The sequence below is a fragment of the Camelus dromedarius genome, chromosome 19, assembly GCF_036321535.1.
Source record: "Camelus dromedarius isolate mCamDro1 chromosome 19, mCamDro1.pat, whole genome shotgun sequence".
NCBI classification, from domain to species: Eukaryota; Metazoa; Chordata; class Mammalia; order Artiodactyla; family Camelidae; genus Camelus; species Camelus dromedarius.
The window spans coordinates 31,182,910-31,206,024 of NC_087454.1; the positions used below are offsets into that span (position 1 = coordinate 31,182,910).

A 23,115-nucleotide genomic window follows, 5' to 3' on the forward strand; every position below is an offset into this window, starting at 1 on the left:
GCGGCGCGACCGTGGGCGGTTGGTCTGGCCGGCGGGTCTTACCAGTCGGCGCGAGTCCGTCAGGTCCGGCAGCGGCAGCGGCAGCGGGCGCGTCGCGGAAGGGCCACCTGGTCGGGCGTCCTTCCCAGTCCGTGTGTCCTGCGACTCTGCGTCTGCGGGGCTCTCCTTACAGCGGCGCCGCGGCTTGGCGGGCCGGACGGAGAACGAAGGCCGGGCGGCGCCGCGGAGATGTGCTCGACGCCCGGGCTGCCGACGCGGGGGGCCTCGCTGGTGCTGCGGGTGACCTTCGTGGACGTGCAGCCCGAGGTGATCCCAGTGCAGCTCTTTGGGCTGGTGGGCGAGCGGCGGGACGAGTACGTGCAGCTGAGCCAGGAGATTCAGAAAGCGGCGGCGGCGGCTGCGGCTGCGCACGGCCCGTGGGCGCTGGGCGGCGCCTCGGCCGCGCCCGGCGAGCTGTGCCTGGTGCAGGTGGGGCCGCTGTGGCACCGCGGCCGCGTGGTCAGCCAGCAGGCGCAGGAGAGCCGCGTCTTCCTGCTGGACGAAGGCCGCACGGTCACGGTCGGCGCGGGCTCGCTGGCGCCAGGGCGGAGCGAGTTCTTCCACCTGCCGTCGGAGGTGCTGGGCTGCGTGCTGGCCGGCCTGGTGCCCGCGGGCAGGGCCAAGCCCCAGCACTGGACCGCCAGCGCCGTGGACTTCCTTAGCAACCTGCAGGGCAAGGTAGTGCACGGGCGGGTCCTGGACGTGCTCCTGCTCCACCGCCTGGTCCTCCTGGAGGTGCCCGGGCTGTACCAGCAGATGCAGGAGCTTGGCCTGGCCCGCCAGGTGCCTGATGGCCTCTTCCGCTCACTGATCAAGCGCTACCTTAAGGCCACCACGGCGTTCCTGGGCCCTGGGAGCCCTGTCTTCCTGCGAATCCCGCCCAGGCAGAAGCAGCCCGGCCTGGATTACTTCTACCCTCAGCTGCAGCTGGGCGTGACGGAGCCCGTGGTGGTCACCCAGGTGTGCCATCCCCACCGCATCCACTGCCAGCTCCGGAGCCTCTCGCAGGAGATCCACTGCCTCTCCGAGAGTATGGCCCAGATATACGGGGGTTCCCCGGGGACAGGGGATGAGAACTCTACCTGTGCCACCTGGGAGGAGAGGGAGGAGAGCCCAGACAAGCCGGGCTCTCCGTGTGCATCCTGCGGGTTGGATGGACATTGGTACCGGGCGCTTTTGCTTGAGACTTTCCGGCCTCAGCACTGTGCCCAGGTGCTTCACGTAGACTACGGAAGGAAGGAGTTGGTGAGTTTTAGCAGCCTTCGCTACTTGCTGCCCGAATATTTTCGAATGCCTGTGGTGACCTACCCTTGTGCTCTATATGGACTCTGGGACGGTGGGAGAGGCTGGTCTCGGTCACAGGTTGGTGACCTGAAGGCCCTGATCCTGGGCCAGGCAGTGAACGCAAAGATCGAATTTTACTGTTCGTTCGAGCACGTGTATTACGTCACCCTGTATGGAGAAGATGGGATTAATCTTAACTGTGTGTTTGGAGTACAGTCCTGTTGCCTGGCTGACCGATTCCTTCAGAGCCAGAGGATGGAGGAGGAGGAAGCAGAAACAGCTTTTCAGTCTCAATCTCCTGCTGAGAAAGTGGATGAAGAAATTTCGCTCCCTGCCTTAAGGTCTATCAAGTTAAAGATGAACGCCTTCTATGACGCCCAGGTACAGTTTGTTAAAAATCCCTCGGAGTTTTGGATTCGGTTGAGACAACACAGCGGTACCTTCAGCAAACTGATGAGGAGAATGTGCAGTTTCTACTCCTCCGCCAGTAAGCTGGATGGGGTTGTTTTGAAACCTGAAGCCGATGACCTCTGCTGTGTCAAATGGAAAGAAAATGGCTATTATCGGGCTATGGTCACCAGATTAGATGACGAGAGCGTGGACGTATTCCTCGTTGACCGAGGCAGTTCGGAAAGTGTGGACTGGTGCGACCTGAGGATGCTGCTCCCTCAGTTTAGGCGGCTGCCGATACTGGCTCTGCGGTGCGCCCTGGCGGATATATGGCCCTTGGGGGAAAACTGGAGCCAGGAGGCAATTTCCTTTTTCAAAAAGACTGTGCTCCACAAAGAACTGGTCATCCATGTCCTCGACAAGCAGGATAGTCAATATGTTATTGAGATTCTTGATGAATCAAGAACAGGAGAAGAAAACATCAGTAAGGTGATCGCTCAGGCTGGATTTGCCAAGTATCAGGAATTTGAAGCAAAGGAAAACATTTCCCTGAGTGGCCACTCACCGGGGCATGTCTCAAACTGTTCTATGGCGGAGCGTAACAAAATATCTGCTGCCAAGAAGAAGGCAGAACAAAAAGCCAAGCAAGATGGTAAAACCACAGCTGTTCCAGAAGTTTTGACTGACACTGCAGTTGTGATGGAGGCTTCAGCTGGCCTAGTTGAGCAGGAAAAAGAGAAAGGCGTATCTGTTTATTCCCTTCTTACACAGAATTTCTTGGAGATTAAGCCAGGCTCTTGTAATGGAGAGCTAGAAGTTGGGAGTACAGTAGAAGTCAAAGTGTCTTATGTTGAAAACCCTGGCTATTTCTGGTGCCAGCTGACCAAGAACATACAAAGATTTAAAATGCTAATGTGTAGTATTCAGGACTATTGCGAGAATACAGCTGCTCCTTACCGGGGAAACACTCCTGCTTGTTTGGCCAAACGAACAGCAAATGGAAAATGGTCCAGAGCTCTGATTAGTGGGGCACTATCTTCAGAGCATGTCAGAGTAATATTTGTAGATTATGGAGACAAAGATACAGTGTCTGTGAAGAATATTTATTCAGTTAGTGAAGAGTTTTTCAAGGTTAAGGCTCAGGCTTTCAGGTGTAGTCTCTATAATTTAATTCAACCAGCTGGTCAGAATCCTTTTGTCTGGGATGAAGAGGCAATCCAAGCTTTTAGTGAATTTGTAGATAATGCATGGGAAGACAGTCTAGAATTAAAATGCACAATATTTGCCTTGGCTTCAGTACATGATGGAGAACTGTTTAACGTGGTGGATTTGATAACACCCTTCCAGAGCGCATGCCATTTTTTGGTAGATAAGAGACTTGCGAGACCAGTAAAACATCAGAAGCCTCTGGAGGCCTCTGTTCAGCTACATTCTTACTACTATTCTACACATGATATGAAAATTGGAAGTGAAGAATCAGTGTACGTAACACATGTGGAGGACCCCTGGACGTTTTACTGCCAGCTGGGAAGAAATGCAAACATTTTAGAACAGTTGTCACGTCATATTACCCAATTAAGTACAGTGTTGCTGAACTTAAAAACACCTCCCTTGGTCCCCAGAACATTGTGCCTTGCCAGGTACACTGATGGAAACTGGTATAGAGGGATAATCAGAGAAAAAGAACCAAATAAAGTCTTCTTTGTTGACTTTGGGAACATTTATGTGGTAACAGATGACGATCTGCTTCCGATACCTAGTGATGCATATGATGTCTTGCTTTTGCCCATGCAAGCTGTTAAATGTTCGTTATCCGATATTCCTGATCACATACCGGAAGAAGTTACAACGTGGTTTCAGGAGACTATTTTGGGTAAGTCACTGAAGGCTTTGGTCATCGCAAAAGATCCAGATGGAAGACTGATTATAGAACTATATGATGACAGTATTCAAATTAATGCTAATATTAATGAGAAGTTAGGGCTACTTGGTTACAAAGGTGAGACACGCAGAAAAGGAAGTGAAGCATGCCTCTCTACAACTGCAGCTCTTGAAATGAAAAAGGAAGATGTGAAGTTGTCTCCTGCAGAGCACTTAAGTAAATCAGCAGAGAACAAATCCAATAGCATGGTGATCCTGGGAGAACCATACAGACCTAAGATCAGCTCAGCATGTAAGGAACTCAGAATTTTACACAGTTCAACAAAGACAAACCTAGTCCCTCAATATCAGGACTCTGTGGGAAGTGAAATGAATCAAGTGCCTCCACTAACAATAAAAAAGAAAGAAGAGAGCTTTGCTGAGCCACCTCTGAAAGCCACAAAACTAAAAGCCACTCTTTCAGAGAGGAAAATGGGAGATTCATGTAACAAAGATATGCCTTTAAAATTTTCTGAGTTCCCCCAGAAGACTATAATGCCTGGCTTTAAAACAACTGTATATGTCTCTCATATAAATGATCTTTCAGACTTTTATGTTCAGCTAACAGAAGATGAGGCGAAAATCAGTCATCTTTCAGAGAGCTTAAACGATGTTAGAACAAGACCTCAATACTATGTAGGTCCACCTTTGCAAACAGGAGATGTAATATGTGCCATTTTCCCAGAAGACAATTTATGGTATCGTGCAGCCATCAAGGAACCACAACCCAATGACCTTCTATCTGTGCAGTTTATAGATTATGGCAATGTTTCTGTGGTTTGCACCAGCAAGATAGGTAAACTTGACCTTGTTAATGCACTCATACCAGGATTGTGCATTCACTGCTCCTTAAGGGGACCTTGGGTACCTGAGATGTTAAACCATAAGGAAATGATGCATTACTTTTCCCGAAGGACAGATGAGGCTCCAATAAGATGTGAATTTGTTCAGTTTCAAGACAAATGGGAAGTTATTCTTGCTGATGACCACGGGATCATTGCAGAAGATATGATTGGCAGACATGCCTTCAGTGGAAAATCTCAAATAGGATGCTCTACCCGAATAATTAAAGGTGCCTGTTCCAAGTCCGTCGACCAGACAGACACAGACACTTCTGTATTTCTTAACTGGCATAATCCAAAGATGAAGGTGGTGAAAGCTTATGCCACAGTGATTGGTGGACCTGAATATTTTTGGTGTCAGTTTGCAGATACCGAGACACTTCAGTATTTAGAAGTAGAAGTGCAAACTGCTGGAGAACAGGAGACAGATCAGAGAAGCTGTATCCTGTGCCCTCATGTTGGAGACCCTTGCATAGTAAGATACAGAGAAGATGGGCATTATTATAGGGCACTTGTCACCAATATTTGTGAAGATTATCTTGTGTCCGTCAGGCTTGTAGACTTTGGAAACATCGAAGACTGTGTGGACCCCAAAGCACTCTGGAGCATTCCTTCTGAACTTTTGGCAGTTCCCATGCAAGCCTTCCCATGCTGCCTCTCAGGATTTAATATTTCAGAAGGTGCGTGCCCCCAAGAGGGAAATGACTATTTTTATGAAATAGTAACAGAAGACGTGCTGGAGATCACAATATTAGAAATCAGACCGGATGTTTGTGGTATCCCTTTGGCCATTGTTGATTTGAAAAGCAAAGGCAAAAGCATTAGTGAGAAAATGAAGAAATATTCTAGGATTGGTATGAGTAACAGTGATCTGCCCAGTGGGAAAAATGACCCGGAGATAAAGGGAGCTCTTGGGTTGCCCAGTCCTGATGCTGGACTTAAGAAGCCAAGTAGTAAAGCCAGACAAGCAAAAACACCCTATGTTGAATCCCAGACAGATGAGCTCTCTGAAAAAATTGAAAAAGACTTAAACATCGCTGAAACCAAACCAGGTAAATTCTGTGCCCATGAAACTGATAACATTTTTGAAGCTTTCGAAAACCCATGCAAAGATAAAAAAGATAAAATTGGCCCTGAGATGCTAGAAGGTCAAGTGGAGGACCGTCTGGTCGACAAAGCCAAGCTTGATGATGAATTCCTTGTTGCAGGACTGAACACGCTGTTGCCACCTGCCAGCGAAGCCAAGGAGATGTTGGAACTGAATTCACTGGAGGTACCACTTTCTCCCAATGATGAATCCAAAGTATTCCTGGAGCTAGAATCCACTGAGTTACAGCATTCTCTAGTCGGGCATGAGGACAAAGAAGAGATGGGCCTGGTGCCTGCCACTCTGCCTCTTCCCCAAGGCTGTGACCCGGGGGCCACCCTGCAACTGTTTACAGCACAGCTTTCCCTCAACGATGTGGCTGAGAAACAGCCAGAGCTAGAGTTCCCTACAGCCCGGCTATGTCTGGAGGACAAAATAAACCCTCTGTGTTTAAGAGTTAGCCAGAAAGCCCCAGAGTCCCTGTGTGCTGAGGATGCAAGGAGGTCAAGTTGTCTGGAATGTTTTGATGAGTGTGGGTTGCCATTGCCTCTGCACGGAGAGAACTGTGATCCCAAAATGCAAGTTGAAATGAATATCTATAAAGAAGAATTCACAGAGTATAAAGACAGGGATGCCCTGGCATCACTGAACTCTCTGTTTTCTGAGGAAGAATCCAGAGATGGAAGGAAACACAGTAACACTTTACCAGGTCATGTCTCAGGTATGCGCATTTTAAAAATTTACTTTTAGTTAGCTTAGTGAAAAGCACTTATTTGTCTTAAAGGAAAGAGAATAATTCTTATTTGAATTTTTACACAATTTATTTCGAGGGGAGGATTAAAACCTGAAAAGAGAATCAGATTTGGATTTTACGAAGGGTATTTCAAACATGGGGAAATTAAGTTGTGAAATCGATGTGAAATAATGTTTTTATGTGCTGGGTGAAATGCTGAAGTATTAATTTTGTTTTTAAAAATAGAATGCTCAAAATCTGAGTCTCCAAAAGATAATCCTAATTAAAATGTAAACAAATCATCTTTAAAATCAAGACGTTCTGTTTTGGGGGTAAGGTTTAAAAAAAAATAGTGTTCCTTTGCCAAGCAGTAATGTAGGCATGAGTTTACGATAGGGATCATTTCAGCAGAGTTTTAAAATTTAACTGTTTTACTTCACGGATATATCTTGCCGTTCATCTTAGACACCCTCAAACAAAAACAGAGTTGGCCCTATATTAACCAAAAAAGTTAACAGCCTTGGTTAAATATTAGAGAACATTTATTGTCATTAACTTTTTTATAATTATGTTTGCTGTTTTCTTGGATACTTAATAAGATTTAAAAGTTATCCAGAATGACAAACTTTTTTTTTTTAACAGCGACATTATTTATAATTGCCAAGACATGGAAACATCCCAGAATAGCAAACTTTAAAAAAAAAAATCAATGCTTTAAAAATAATCGTTTTAAAAATATTTTTAAATAATCAATGTTTTTCAAATAAACAATGTGAGACTTTTTGAATGTCAATATTTATATTATTACGTTTGAGTTATTTTATGAAATAGAGAAAACAATAGATGAAGGAGAATAAAAATCACCCTATTCCCACCATCGAGAAAAGGCCACTGTGAATGCTGCAGTGACATGCTTCCTGCCTGCTGTCGCTCACCCTCCTTGTGTCTGCTTACAGTTTTAAAAACCGAATCGAGATGGTACTATCTTATAGTGTTGAGTCCTGCATTTTAAGTACACTTTCAAATGTTTTAGTTTCGTAGTACACCATCCTGTGGATATATTGTAATTTATTTAAATACCACCCTAGGTTTTTAGTCCTCACTGTCACATTTTGATAATAGTAAGTAACAGCTTTGCGATAAAAAATGTCTGATCACTCGTGCCGTGTTGCTTTGCTGTAGAAATGGCTGTTTATATCCACAGGCCACATTACACGTGGCAATAACAGCCAGCTTTAGGTGGTAATTCTCGGTGTTACAAGTCAGATTCAGATGCTTAAAAAGCATCACATCACTGTCATGTTTTTTGAGGATAGCGGTAAGGAATTACATGGGGAGGGGGCACTGGGAAAATTAAAAAATCGTATCGAGGGAAGGAGTCAGACTTAGAACACATACCATGCATGACATTGACTGTACAGAAATAGTCAACGCAGATTAGGAAGTGCTTTGCGTATCTAACGTTAAAGGATTAAGAGTTAACGTGCATCGAGTCTTCCTCTCTTCAACTTGGCAGCTCAGCCAGAGAACACCTACACTCTGAAAGGATTTACCGTTGGATCCCAATGTGTTGTGTGGTCAAGTCTAAGAAACACGTGGTCTAAATGTGAGATTTTGGAAATAGTTGAAGAAGGCACAAAGGTAAGTAAAATGGAAGTCCTTCATCTCAAAGTGTACTTGCAGATTGTTAGGGAAACTTTAACCATTTTATCAGACTGGAAAATCCAGTTGAACAGATGTTTCCCTGCTCATCCCCCCTGATAATTCGATGTGGTGCAAAAATGATTTTAAAAGTTTCCACATGTAACATCCAGGTCGCTTTCATTTCCCTTAGCCCCAAAATCCCATCAGTCACTGAGTTCTGCACTTTCTACTTCTTACCCCATAGTTAAAACTTGTTATACCTAATGCCACTGCCTTGATTGTCCCTCATTCCACAACTAGATTCCTCGAATAACCTTCTACTGGTTTACATCTAATCTTCCTTCAGCTGAGTATCCCACACTGCCAGTGGGAAGTCTGCCAAATGCAAATCTGACTACCTCATTCCCTAGTGTGAAAGCTTTTAGATACTTCCAGCATATTGTGTTTTTCCTGTGGTCTGAAAACCATCTGTGTCATAATCACCTGGTACATTTCTTAAATGTATATTCCTGTTCCTTGCCCTGGCTGGCTGGCTGAGTAGTTCTAGAAGAAGGATTTGGGTTGTGCACTCTTACACCATTAAAATCTGAGAACCACTAGTCTAGAGGAGAAAAGCCAAGCTCACTAACATGCCATAGGAGGTTCTCTGGGGCTGAGCACCCACGTATCTCTCCAGCCTTAAGTCTTACTCCGTTGGGAGTAAGATGGACACCATACTGCTTGATTTCTCTTATATATACTATTGTGTTTGCCTTCCATGATGTATTTAATAATGTAATTTTATTTGCCTGTATTCTGTCCCCTTCCCAAGCTGGTTAATTTCCACCTGCCTTTAAAAGATTAGCCTTTGCCTCTTCCAGGAAACATTCACTAGCTTTATTTCCTCAATGTCCCCATCTCTTCACCCTCTTCCCCCGAAAAAGCTTTATACCCATGTTATATTCCTGTACCTCCTGTTGCAGAAGTCTGTACATTGTGTTATCTGCTTAGTGGCATGTTTCTCCATCACATTTTGAATTTCTCGAGTTCTAAATTTTATCTGTGTTTGACCTCTAGGCATAGATACTCCGTTGGAGCTGAAGTACTGGAACTGTAATATTAAAGTTTAACAAAATCATTTTAATTGCCTTTTAAAGTACTTCATTTTTAAAAGGATTGCTATGTAACCATAGCATAAATCAGTTTTTGGAACTACCAGTTTTTATTAATTTTTTTTTTCTCTTGTAGGTTTTGAACCTTTCGGATGGTATGGAGGAGGTAGTGGACCCTGAGAACGTCTGGAACGGCATACCCAAATCTGACAGGAGTCCATCTAAGGTATGAGTGTATGCAAACAGCAGTTAACAAGAGTGTTCTTCATTTTGAAAAGCAACTTGAACTTTTCCCAAAGCCTTTGTATTTAGGAGGAAAAAAATACTAATATTGTAATAACAACAATGGAAAACAGCAATAACACAGTCAATGTTTCTGGATTTTTATGCCCAGTATAATCTTTTACAGAAACTTTATTTGATAATAGGTACAGCGTGAGGACCAAAACATTTTTTTAAATCGTTTCTGTAGGAATAACCCCCTGTAGCAATTAGAATATTCATCTGTCCCCACTCCCCCTTTTTGGAGGATGTGAATTTTGTCATGGTAGCACCCATGTAAATTATTTTCTTCTTTTTGTGTTTCTTTCTCAACTTGAGGTTTTTCTCTTCTTGTTGCAGAAAGGGGGTCTGGAGGTGACGGAGAGACTTAACTGTGGATCCACGGATGTGGCCAGTCAGGAGCTGCTTGTACAGCAAGCGGCATCTCTCCCAGACCAACTGAGCGAGATGATTCAGAGCGTGTAGTCACAGGAAGCTGTCACTTTTGAAAACTTTGATGCGCATTGAAAACCAAGCAGGTCTTGGGCCGCCTGCGCGGTGCATCCACAGTGCTGTTGCTGTATATACGGAGCTGGGATGCTTTCCTCTCCCTGTAAACGTGTTCTCGTTTTAATCAGTTGGGAGGATTTATTTTGCTAAACAGTTGACTAACACATGACTCACATTTCAAAAAAAAAAAAACTGTTTTGGTTTCTTTTGCATATAGTGTCTGGTGTTCAAAATAGAAAATTAGAGGTTTTCTGACAAGTACGTGATGCTGCTTGGGAGGATGGCTTTCTTAGCAGTAATTCAGAATTTTTGTTTCGTTTCTGAAGCTTTGCCCTTCTGTCTAGCTTTGACTAATATTGTTTGAATTTTGAAGTGTACTAATATGACACAAGATTTGAATAAAGTTTATCTTTAAAGAGATAGTGGACTCATTTCATTGAAGAGGAAACAGGATTCTGGAATACCTGTGGATTGTAGACTGTCTGTAGTAATGGAACGAACCACAGTTCTCCAACTGGGGGAGACATCGTAGCAGTAAATTGCAGCGTTGATGCGTTAGACACTCAGCCGGTACTTTAAATGCATTTTCTCATTTAATCCTTGATTCTGAGGTGCATATTAATATTATCCATATTTGATAGGTAAGAAAATTGAAGCGTCTTAGAGAAGATTAAATAACCTGCCTCAGGTCAAAGAGCCAGCTAATCTCAGAGACTTAATCAAACCTAGACCCATCTAACTTTCCAAATCCATGCTTTTAAAACACAGTTTTGTGTAGGTGACAGTATGCAAAGTGTAGACTTGGCTTTAGGAAACTGATCTTACTTGACATGTGACCCAGGCAGGTTATTATAACATCATTGAGCCTTGACCTTCCTCATCTGTAAAATGGGGCTAATAAAACTTTTCTTGCAGTGTTTTTAAGATTAGAAATCATTTATGTAAAGTGCCTGAAAAAGAGTAGGCATTCGATACATAGTTTATTCTTTTCCCTGAAAGATACTCAGTATGCATGATTCTAGGTTACATATTTTTTTAAACCTTAAGTCATTGGATCCTGTCAGCAGGTATTTTCTCCTTTTAGCATCAGCCTGTGCCACCAACCAAGGATTTTAAAGAGGTGCTATTGAATGGGACACCAGTACAATTGGAACGGTTATCCATTTCTCAAATGAGTAAGAAGATTTGCTATGGGAGAGCGGGGAAAAGATGTACATGTGAGCCCCTGAACCCTGACGGGAAGAGTGAGAATTAAGACCCTTAATTGGGTATCATTCCAGTTAGTAAAAAGGAGAAGGTTTTACATTAAGCATCATTGAGGTTAGATGAGTATGTTACTTGTCCCTGGGATAATGCCCAGACAAGTTTGGCTCATTCATGTCGGAGCTATCGATGTGAGTTCATTACTGGGAGAAAAGGTCAGAGAAGATGCATTAGGACCGGTTTATGGAAAGCCTTCCATTTCATGCTAGGGGGTTGAACTCCCTATTAAAAATTTTTTTAATCTGAATAGCTATAGGCTAGGAGAAATCACATTTCTCAAAATGAGTGATTTTGCATATTAAAACTTTAAGATAGGTCTGAGTGCCACACCAGGAAACACAATTACTTGTAAACAGGGCAAAAGGGGTAGGGATGAAATAGTTAAGAGTCAACCAGGCTTGCTTCCCAAGTACTAATTATCCTCGTTCACACAGGCTGCCATTAAACTTTAACTGTGGAGAATTCATAGGAACAAGACCACACTTAGACCAGAAAACTTAACTGATGAGTGGCATACATTTTTATACCCCTGGGGAAACAACACATTTTCCACGACTCTCAGATGCCTAAGTACAGAAATCATTAAGCTACCTTTTTACGTCTGCTTACTGTGTTCCCCTACCTGCACGACTACACGTAAAATTAAAATCATCCATTAAATAAAATGAATGGGAAATGAAGCAGTTAAAATTATGTCTGAAAGCTGCTTATCCTCCGCAGCTCTGAGTGAGTCAGTAACATGTGGTGGCTGGAATCCTGGTCCTGTGTACACACCTCTCTTTAGTAAACAGAGTGCATCAGAGAAAAACCACTAAAGAAAATGCAAAAAAAAAAAAAATGCCAACTTGCTTTCACCTGCTGCCTTTGCCTTATCACCAATATTCTCACCTGTCACTCCCCACGCAGACATGGTACAGGACCCCCAGTCCCACAGGAGAGCAATGGCTTTATTACCCGCTTGGTCTAATTTTTCTCACCACGACCAAAGGTCAAAGGGAAGTGCTGGTAAACCCACCTAGCACACCATGTTGCTAAAACTCAATTCTCCTACTCACAGTAGAAAAAAGAGGCAAGAAAATCTATTCTTACGATTTTTTTTAGGGAGTGTTAGGTCACTGTAACACATCTTCAGTGGCATTGTGCCTGTTTTAGTAACATACTTGCTCATCAAAGTCGCGTAAAATCAGTTTTTGATTTTGACACTGATAAAGGATCATTTTAGTAAAATTAGAATTTAGGCTGGTATGATTTTTATATGTAGCCTTTCTTTACATTTAAAGGGAAAAAAATCTCAATCCAAGCTTTAATCACTATTGTGGTATAGCCTACATTTTAAAATATGAGTTATTTGAGAAAATACATTATAATCACACACACACACGCTCTCTCAGTTTTTAAATCAGACTTTTTAAAAGCTCTTTTAATCTAAATCCTATTTCTCTGTTCCTGTAGAGTTCTGCAGAGTGGCGTGTTGGTTGGTTGTGTCAATGTTGGTCCCAGGAATAAGATTAGCATCTTCCCCTTCAATGAAAGAATCCCACTGATTAAAATCTTTCTGAAGTCCTGTAAAATATAAATGTTAATAAACATAGTAAGCTTTTGAGAGCGTTAAACAGCTGAGTGCCTCTAGGTGGCACCCTCGCCTCACAAATTACACAGACTGCTTCCTGACTCAGGGGACGAGGTGTGCCTTGAGCTGCCAGGTGGCAGCCACATCTGAATGAGAGATGGGACTGGGACACTGTGCTGTGTTTAACGTCAGCGTGGAAGTCCACCCCAGTCTCCACAGGGAGACGATCAGCTTTAGCACGTAGGCTTGCTGCCTATGATGTACAGTGAGCAAAATTAAATGTCTCAAGTTTTTGTTTTCAAACTGATGTACTGCTACGTTCAGTTGTAAACCAATTGGAAACAGTTAAAATGGGACTAACGCTGAGTTAAGACAGACAGTTTTGTCCTCAGCATCATCTGGTTTATGACTACTAGTTCTTACCTAAAGAATATGAGTTTCTTACCTAAGTGCTTTTGCAAGAATGCTAACGAAGCTTTGTTGCTAAGACCAATAGCTACGTTTGAATCTACGTCTCCTTTCAGTGTGAACATGCATCCAATGATTTTGCCCGTGGCAAAAGTGAAGTCAGCAAAATTCTGATGGACTGAACCCCTGAAAGAGAAAGGAGACATTTGCAAATCACTTTGACGGAGTTATTTTTGTAGTTAGGGTGCAGATGCTGGCCTGGTTGGCCTATTTCCCGAAAACCAAGGAAACAAAGCTTATAGAACTGTTCTCCTGAGATGTACTTGCGGGTCACAGGCTGCTCATTGAGGGGTCCTACAGTATATATTCATCTTCCCCTCTAAATAAATAACGCAAAGATTCCTGTCTTACTCGGCGTCTTAGTTTTAGAAGAGACGATGCCAGCTTTTTAGAGGACTAAATTACTTCCAATTTGAGAAGATGGAATGTGTTTTGTGTTGAAGGGGCTGTAAACTCAGCCAGAATCCTGCTTCCTTTCCATCACACTTAACTTACATCTATGTGCTGTTGGCCAAAACACTTTGCATTTCAGCCTTGGATTAAATACATTAAAAAACAGACAAACAAAACTTTGCCTTGTATTATTTAAACTGTAAGCACCAGCTTACAAAATTGTAGCCTAAGGTCTGACTCATAGGAAACACGCAATAAATATGAATGGTTATGATTACTGTTATTATTAAACCCATATTGTTCACCTGTGGCATGCCAACCTGTAGTTCATGTCTTGTATACAGCGATTCCAGTTGCTTTTCTACAGAATATATCATTCTTGGTATAACGTCAAATGCATTAGATTGTTTTTAAAAAATAAAATAAACCATTAAGCACCTTATAAATATCCCTTGTTGCTGAACTTTAAATTCACCAACAGACTAGCATCAAATAGAATGGCCATTTATTTAGTGTTCATTTTCTACGACCCCTGGGACATTTGACACTTGGTTCTCTTGCTTTTTTTCTTCTGTTTCCTTGCCATCCCACCTCCCCTTCCTTCCCCAACTACTCTGCTCTTCACATCCTCGAGATTTCTATTCTCAGACCAATTCTCTTCTCACTCTGCGATCTCATTTCCTCCAAAGGTTTCATCGGTAATACACAAATTCTATACTTCTCCAGTTTGTGGACAGACATCTCTACCCAGAAATCCAAGGTGAAAACACAGCTCTCCAGCCCCACCCAGTACATGTCTTCCTTTTCACTTCACAGCTGCTTATAAGCAAAGCACCATTCTTTTAGCTCTCTCTACTCAAAAAAGAGCCCCCGACTCCCGTTCACTCTTCCCCACGTTCCCATCCAAACTAGAGAGTCACAAGCATAAAGAAGATAACCAGAAGCAGGGTCATGAGAGAGCTTCACATGGTGATCGCCAGGTCCATCTACTTTAAAAAGTTACTCTTTTTAAAATGAAAACTTTTTGAGTAGTGTTAATAAATGTGCTGTATTGTTGGTAATTAAAATTTGCATCAGTATACACCCTACTTTTATCTAAATATAAAAGCGAGCCTACATGTTTTTAGGGCTAGGGTAGAGGGAAGTATTCCATCATTCAGTCAGTCTAAGAAAGAGAAAGAAAAATATCATATGATTCCACTTCCTTGTGGAATCTTAAAAAAAAAAGGACAAAAATAAACTTATTTACAAAACAGAGACAGACTCACAGACACAGAAAACAAACTTACGGTTATCAGGGGGCAAAGGGGTGGGGAGGGATAAATTGGGAGTTCAGGATTTGTAGATACTAACTGCTATGTATAAAATAGATAAACAGCAAGGTCCTACTTTATAGCACAGGGAACTATATTCAATACCTTGTAATGGCCTATAATAAAAAAAAAGAAAAGAAATACATATATACAAATGAATCACTATGCTGTACACCAGAAATTAACACATTGTAAATCGACTATACTTCAGTTTTTTTAAAAACTGCAAATGCACTTGGAAACTGAGATTATCTAATACTCTCCCTTATTCAAAGCCTAAATAACAAATTTAAGAATTCTGTAATTTACCAAATGATATCTGTTGATCGTTTAACCAAGTTTCTGTTTCAGATGATGCAATGTCACTTACTAATAATGCTTACCTGATTGTAATCATTTTTCTTTCTCTATCAGGCAAGTAGCATTTTTTCATTTTTTTGATATTAGAAGGGTATTGGAACCGTTCTGAGTTGATAAAAAAGAGAGGCTGAGGAATCCTGGAACAAACTTCATCACCCACTGGAAGCATCCAGGCATCCAGGGCAATACCGCACCTGCAGATGTTGGTCGACAATGATCAAAGAAGGCTGGTTACACTCTGGCCCGCATACAGGAATTTCTAATAATGCTGCGATTCATAGACACACACCACACCAGTTCATTATGGGTTATCTCATGGCACTGCAGAGGTATCATACTTCAGTGTGGGAAGGGGATGTGATTAGCTCTATAAGGTAGCAAGCTTGGAATTATATAATCATTTTCTTTAGGAGGCATTTAAGAATTGCAACTTTTGGAAAAACATAATATTTATAAATTTTTATTATTCATTTTTTATCTTTCAAGGTAAATATTTAAATAAGTAATTCTTCAAAATTGTGGGGCTTTGGAAAAAATAAAGTATATGCACTATTGCCCCTGTGTTTCTAGTCCTTCTGGCCACTGTCGTGTGTTCATTACACCTTTTTCAGAGTAATAATTGGACCCATTCCTTTATGTTTAGAGGTGTTTCACCTGGAAGAGTGTCTGGGGGTTGTAGAAAAGCATATGGAGCAGATCCTTTGACAATGTAACCAACTTTCTTTTTAAAAGCAATTTATCCTATATTTCTTGGCCTTTCAGATACTCCATTCTATGTGCTAAAAGAATGAAAGAAGAAAATCCCCTTATGCTGAAACAGATTTTAAGAAACGTGAGATGAAGTTTCACGAATGATCCCACACATTCTACGTGGTTGGCTCGACATGACCTCATCAGTCTGGGAGGAAGTGGTTCAAGAAAATATTTCTTCAACTTAGAAGACTGGGGTCCTGACTTCCACCCAAATAACTATGTAATTTTAGCCCAGGCTCCATCTTAAAAATGAAAAAAAAAAAATTACTTAACAATTCCCTGGCTATCTGGGAAGTCGAGAAATAGTGTAAGACGACAATCTTATTTTACAATCATATCACAGATAAAATATATACGTAGACATAAACTTCCAAATGAAAATGTTAAGCCTGTAGGCAGGTTAAAAAATGAGAAGAAATAGATAGGGATGGGAAGAGTTCTCAGTAGCAAGAGCAGATGGTTTCTGTTTAGGAAAATTCATATAGAGGACTTTATGTAGGCAAAAGAACAGACGTGTAAACTCCAAAAGACCTCTCCCTCACTAAGAATGTGATAAATTCTCTCTCACGTGTGTGATCACCCCCCCCCCCACCGCCGCCGCCACTTCCGATAACTCAGAGTCCTCTCGCTCAGCCTCATTCTCTTACCTGAATCTCTGGTCTTCACTCAGAGTCTGAACAACCGTGGCTCCACCAAAAGAATGTCCCATAACTGCTATTTTATCCTTATCGATAGTGTCCTATGTGAAAAAACACGATGTAAATTCATCACTATCTTACAGGTTGTTCAAAGAATTGGCAATGATTTTATGAATCATAAAATTATTATTTCACAGGCATGGTTAAGTACTTTGATTTTCTTTAGAAATGTATACACTCACATGTACACATACACACATTTAAATATACACACATATATGTACATATACACACATACAGATATATACAAACGTATATGTACACACACACACACAGATGTTCATAACAGTTCAGAAGAGAACTTGGTGGTCTTCCTCATCACCCACACTTGAAGCATCGACATCCTGCTGATTTCTCCCTCTTCCCTACTCCACGTGTATTAATTTGTTCATCCCCTGATTTATTTATTGAGCACCTGCTCTGTGCCAGGCCCTGTAGTTCATTTTCCATGAGCTCACAGTCTATTAGGGAAGAAGGACGTTCAGACACATGATGCAGACGGAGGCAGTGGTGCCAAGAAGCACACATGACAGAGAGCCCAGTCTAGGATGGGCAGCGGGCCCCAAAAAGCTTCATGGAGGAGGTGATGCCAGATTAAGCAGGACTGAGTCATGGGAACAGGGTGTCAGGTCAAGCGGACCACACGTACAAAGGCATGGACACAGGAGAGTGGCTAGTTGAGGGGCACAAGTGCTTCAGTGAGTCTGGAGAACAGACCATCACCTTAGTTCTTCCTCTCCCCTGTACCCCAGCCTCCTACACACACTTTTGAGTCTTTTTCATGCTGTCGGTTTTGATATCCTTCCACCCTCCTCCCAACATTCTGTCCAAAACTTTGGACCGACGTTTCAAGATCAAGCCCAATAACATGCAGGAGCCACCCAAGAAAGTACAAGACTTCCACCAGCGATATTAAGTTGAACCATATGGAAAAGGCCATTTTTGTAGGTCAAAGCTGGCTGTCGGCAATTTCTTATGTAGTTCAACCTAATGCATGCCTCACTGCTCAAACACTTTCTGGTACTTTAAAAAAAATTTTTTAAATTTTTTGCAGCCCTTTAGAATGTTGTACCTTGTATTATAGCAGTGAAACAGACAATAAAGAACAATTAAGAAGTACAGGCTGGGGGAAAATGGCTTTTTTAAAAACTCACCTTTAGCTGTTCCACACCAAACTCTAAATCTAACACATTCTTCGCTGGCTTTCCCTGATCAAGGTCCAGAATCCAATCGAGAGCTTGAGAACACTCCTTTGCTCTTTGCCGCACCTAATGTGATGATTCGAAGAAGGAAATGACACAGTAAAAAGTTGTAACCCTTACTTGAGTTTGTGTTAAGAGGTCGCAGATGGGGAAAATGTTTGGGAAAGGACTTTGCGATCAGTGATTAGAACCCAACCTAGCATCATGACCTGGGCACCAGCTTTGCAAGTAGTTAGAGCTTAGTCCAAATCCTGGCTCTGTTGCCTACCCACTGTGTGACCTCTGATGATTTACTTAAGCTCTCTGAGCTTCCATTCATTGTATAATAATGCCTACCTCAGTGAAATGTGGGTATCATTAAATGCAATAACCTATGTCAAAAGCACCCACTATGTAACTCAGTACAGAGGTGGAAAACAATGTGCTTTATTTCATTTAATCTTCCTCAAAGCCCTGGGAGAAAGATACTGTTATTATTATTTTGTAACAAATGAAACATGGAAGCAAAACAAAAAGAATAAGTAATTTGTCCAAGATTATCCCACCGCAAAGTGTTGGCACCAGAATTCAAATGTAGAGCTGGATTCTAAGGCCTGGATTCTTAATACTATTCCATACCACCTCTTTGAAAAGAAGCCTTTAGTTCTAATGCAAAAGAATTCTGAATATTCACTGTCATCTTCTAGGATTTTGATGTTGGTCTTTGTTTTTACTATGATCTAGATATTTCATTAAGGGGATTTTATTATTCTGAGAATCTTGACAGACCTCCTGGGCACGGGAAGTAAGGGGGCCTAGGGGCACAGTCCACCATATGTAACATGGAATTAACAAATGGCATCGTGGTGCGGAGAGGTGGCCTCGTGGTGCAGGCAGGTGGCATGGCGCCACCTCTCCTCTTGCTGCAACCCACCTGCTCATTTCGTAGAGGAAACTCCTCGTCCCCTTGTTTTAGGGTTCTGATATAGAGCCAAGTCTTGTTCCCTGTTTCTGCAGCAGTTTGGTCCCTGAAGTAGTAAGTCGCAGATGCAGATTCGTCTCTACGATGCAAACAGAATCCATCACTTATACCTGCTCTTTCTCTCCATCTCACCCGTGTTCCTTGTCCCCATCATCCTTGAATCTTTCTGACTTCCCTTTGTTCTTCCACTCCACATTTTTTTTAATCAAAGAGGCCCAAGGGAGTTCTAAGAAAAGACACTGTCGCCTGTAACAATCCACTCCATCCTCACAATTCTGGGAGGCCGTGGTGTTGAAAACCCACTCCTGGAATCAAATCCCAGCACTGCCATTTACTCTCTGTGTGGCTTCGTGCAAGTTACTTGCCCTTCCTTAGCCTTATTTTCTGCCTCCTTGAAACAATGATAATGGTGACCATCTTCAAGGATTGTGATGAAGATGAGAAGAGATGGTGTATGAACACAGACGGCACTCAGTAAACACTCCAGGAACGTTAGCTGTTTTTTTAAATACTTAACAACCAAACTCAGTCTCCTTTTTTTTTTTATCATGTAACCATCGTTGACAATCCTACCAACATTTTCCACAAACTTCTATGAAAAGCAGGACTCAGCCACATAGCAGAAGACATACCTGTGTTCTACAGCAGCGACTATAAACCCGTAAGATGCCAGGTCAATGCCAACAGCAGAATAAATTGTCCTTCAAAACAAAAAGAGGAAAGCAATCATCTGTCAGTCGGGTCCACTAATAGACCTGGGAGGATGGAGGCTGTTACACCCCTGAGGTGGTGCCCTGGGGTAAAGCAGAGAGCTGTGGTTCCCAAAGAGGGCTGACATTACCCCTTGGTGGGGATTTGACCACGTCTGGAGGTATTTTCATGATCATGAGTGGGGGAGGGTGCTACTGGCATCTGGTGGGTAGGGGGATGCTGCTAAACACCCTACAGTGCACAGGACCACCTCCCACAACGTGAAGTTATCCAGTCCAAGATGTCAGTGGTACCAAGGTTGAGAAACTCCAGTGCAGTGGTTATAAATATTGCCTTTGAGAGTTCTGGGTTTTAATCTTGGCTCTGCCGCTTGCCAGCAAGGTGACTTGAGGTGATTACATTACTCGATTTCTGTCACCTGTAAAATGGGGATCATAAAGCCTTTCTTTTAGAATAGTTGCGAGGTTTGGATAAGATAAGGTAGACTGCACAGGAAGGCAGTTCTGTGTGATGCTTAAGAGAACAGGACCTGCACTCTGACCACTGCAGGTGTTTGGATCCTGGGCGCCCGATGTATCAGCTGTCTGCCTTGGATAAGCCACTTAGCTTTCCTCCGCCTCGGTTCTTTATCTGCAGAAGAGTGACGCTGTAATAGAATGGTCCCTGGGGTGATTACTGTAAGGATGAAGTAAGTTGACACATTTTCGGTGCTTATACCCATTTCTAAAATAAGGTAAATACTAAACACATGTTAGCCGTTATGTAAGTGACGGGACAGGGTGAGACAGGTAAGAGTTATGTGCTAATAAGCAACTACTTTTATAACCCCTCCACGTCTCCATTCTGCTCAATCTCTTCTCCCATCATGTGTTCAATAGGAGACGTCCACAGAGAATAAAAGGAGGCAGGTGGCAACTATGTCGTCTACCCCGGATGATGCAGGACCAGCTCAGGAAAGGAAAGGAGTCTGGTACCGGGATCAGCAGAGCGTTCCTATAAAAGGCCAGAGAGTAATTACTTCTAGCTCCGCCGTCCATACGTTATTTGTCACAACTACTCAGCTCAGCACAAAAGTAGCAGAGACAATGTGGAAAATGAGTGAGTGTGGCTCTCTGTTCCAATAAAACCTTGTTTACAGAAACAGGCAGCAGGCTGGCTTTGGCCCTCGGCCCCTAAGATGCCAAGCGCTGGTCTGGTAAAAATCAGGTAACCAGCTGGACCACAGCTGAAGACCTGGAGATGATTTCTTTTTGCAGATGCTCCCCGACTTCCTTCCAGCTAAAAGCCACCGTTTCTGTTCTGAACGTCTTACGATCCTCTGAGGTGGAAGACGGTGGGGTGGGGGCAGTTGAGAAGCTGCAGGGAGAGAGTGGACAGGGTGTGATGGCCACAAGAGCGGGCCCCTCAGACATCACAGCACAGAGACCAGAGCTGACGAAGACCCCAGCCAGCTCCTGCCCCTGCGGGTCCACCACCATGTTCGAGTGAAAGCTATGCTTCCAGGTGTGCTGGTCCCAGTGACTGGACACGGTGTGGGTTTAACACAGACCCTTTCCTGTGAGATGCAGGACTCCTCTGACGGGCAGCTCTGGGGCGAGCACTCCCTCCGTCAGCCTGGCCTAGTCCTGCTTAGAACGTGCTGCCGTCTGAGGCTCTTCACATCTAGCCCTTCTCTGTTTCCCTTCTCCTTCCCAGGTGTCCAGCCGCATCACGGTCTGAAGTCTTTTCCCATCTTCTCTGTTCCTTCCCTTCCACCCTTCACAGGCCTTTCTCTCAATCAACGGCTTTCACAGCTAATCCAATCATGATGTCTATTTCTCGGAGGACCTGAACTAACACAGTGGACTATTTTGAGAGTGTACATACACAGCCAAAAATGCAACATGCTCTCTCCTCTGTGGTAAAGCCGGCCTCCAAGAGCCGGAAGCAGGAAAAGACAGGGCTAGGAATGATCAATAGATAATAGCTTGATAATCAGTAACAGATCGCAGCTAATTCTTGAGGAACCCCAACTCCTCCAGGACAGGGGCCAGCCTGACACTCCAAAATCTGCTATCCCTTTTTGGGGGCAAAAACATGTATTCAGTCCTTGATCCTTAGAGGCTAAAATTGTTTAACCTGTGAAACTTTACCTGAAGGCTCCAAGACCATGTGAAAAAATGATTAGTGGGTATTTTTCACCAGTCCTCAGAGGGGAATTCCAGGCTGCAGGAGTTGTCATTGAACCTAGACAGCAGTGGGAGATTATAATGAGTGCTTTCTCTGACTTGAATGTTGCTGGTTAATTTAATGTGCATCTCCTCAGTGTAAAATCCTGACCCATGAAATTTATGTGTTTGTGCAATAAGAGTAAACTCATTACAAAGTCTTCTGCTAGAGATCCACCAACCAAGGGCCTGAACCATGTGTTTTTCCTAAGACCATAGGGTCATCCATTATCAGTTCTCACCACCAGGTCTGAACTTGAGGTGGGACATTTTCCTACTTAGAGGTGTATTCAGGAAGTCTGGTCCTTATCACCGATACCAGGTTTTGGCAAAACTTCAAAGGAAATGTTCTGAACCAAACTACCAGTAAACCTCAGGAACATTAATTTCACTGAGACCCAGAACCTCTGAATCAGAGACTCCTCTCATTCTAACCTGACCGTGGTCAAGAGAAAGGTGGAAAGACCTTTGACTTCACACTCAGATGTAGCTTTGGACGCAGCTCTAACACTCACTTGCTCCTGACCTTGGGCAAGTTCAGAGAACTCTCTGACCTTCAGACTCCTCTTCTGTAAAATGAAGGAAATGATATTGACCTCATAGGGGTTTTGTGAGAAATATATTTAAGTATGAATATGTGTAAAGGGTACCTATCCAGTCACCTAGTAAAGGGCTCAAGAATGGAAGATACTGTCTTTTCCTTCACTTCCCACTTGTTATTGTCATCATTACCATCCATCATTTGTGTTTTGCTTTCTCATCAGCAAATGGAGGTGTGCTCATCGGAAATGAATGTGATGACAGCTGGGGAAGTGACTTAGGTATTATTCAGCACCATAACGGTGTGTAGTTACAGGGTTTTCATCATTTCTATCATAAAGTGGTTCTTAAGAAAACTCCAAGGAGATGTTTAAAATGAATGCCAAAAGTTACAGGCATTTTTGAGGGGGAATTCGAAGACATAGTTAACACCAGCCCCACAGTAGTGTCTGGTCAAACAGATAAGGAAGAACAAATGAGCATCAGTGAAATGTAGACAAATGAAGGGATGAAAGCTCATCAGATGGTCCTAGGGAGAAAGGCTGGCCCCTTGGGGTGGGCGATGGGAAGGAGACTAAGTTCCCTGTTTATAATGAGTAAGAAATAGCTTTTACTCCTTTGTTTTGGATCTGGACAGTTATGATGGCTTCAGCTTTCCTTCCCTTTTTCTGACTGTAGAAAGCACCTTAGCACAGAGCATGTACACAGGTGGTGGTCACGCCAGCCCAGCTGCTAGTTCACCGTATCACTGCCACCCTCCCCGAGTATGTGAGAAGGAAAAGTGAGACCAGCCACAGAGAGATGTTAGAGCCGGTCTGAAAGTCTGATGCTTCCACTCCCTCCACCTACCCCATCACATTCAGGACGGACAAAAC

General features: G+C 43.0%; 2 protein-coding genes across 3 annotated transcripts in view; one reads left to right on the forward strand and one right to left on the reverse strand.

The window, feature by feature from the left end:
• TDRD6 (tudor domain containing 6) lies at window positions 1-9,262 on the forward strand. Its single transcript, XM_010994320.3, has 3 exons — window positions 1-6,283; window positions 7,812-7,936; window positions 9,167-9,262. The coding sequence occupies exons 1-3, from the start codon at window positions 229-231 to the stop codon at window positions 9,260-9,262; spliced, it is 6,276 nt and encodes a 2,091-aa protein (XP_010992622.3). The 5' UTR covers window positions 1-228.
• Window positions 9,263-9,411: 149 nt separating this feature from the next.
• PLA2G7 (phospholipase A2 group VII) overlaps window positions 9,412-23,115 on the reverse strand; it is a 31,155-nt gene continuing 17,451 nt past the window's right edge. For both annotated transcript variants that reach the window (XM_031434580.2, XM_031434581.2), the window contains 8 exons: window positions 21,626-21,719; window positions 19,415-19,483; window positions 18,735-18,861; window positions 17,774-17,887; window positions 16,569-16,660; window positions 15,192-15,362; window positions 13,080-13,228; window positions 9,412-12,627 (listed from right to left, as the gene is read on the reverse strand). In XM_031434580.2, coding sequence (XP_031290440.2) covers window positions 12,497-12,627; window positions 13,080-13,228; window positions 15,192-15,362; window positions 16,569-16,660; window positions 17,774-17,887; window positions 18,735-18,861; window positions 19,415-19,483; window positions 21,626-21,719 — 947 coding nt within the window. In that variant the 3' untranslated portion in view covers window positions 9,412-12,496. The remainder of the gene's footprint in view (window positions 12,628-13,079; window positions 13,229-15,191; window positions 15,363-16,568; window positions 16,661-17,773; window positions 17,888-18,734; window positions 18,862-19,414; window positions 19,484-21,625; window positions 21,720-23,115) is intronic.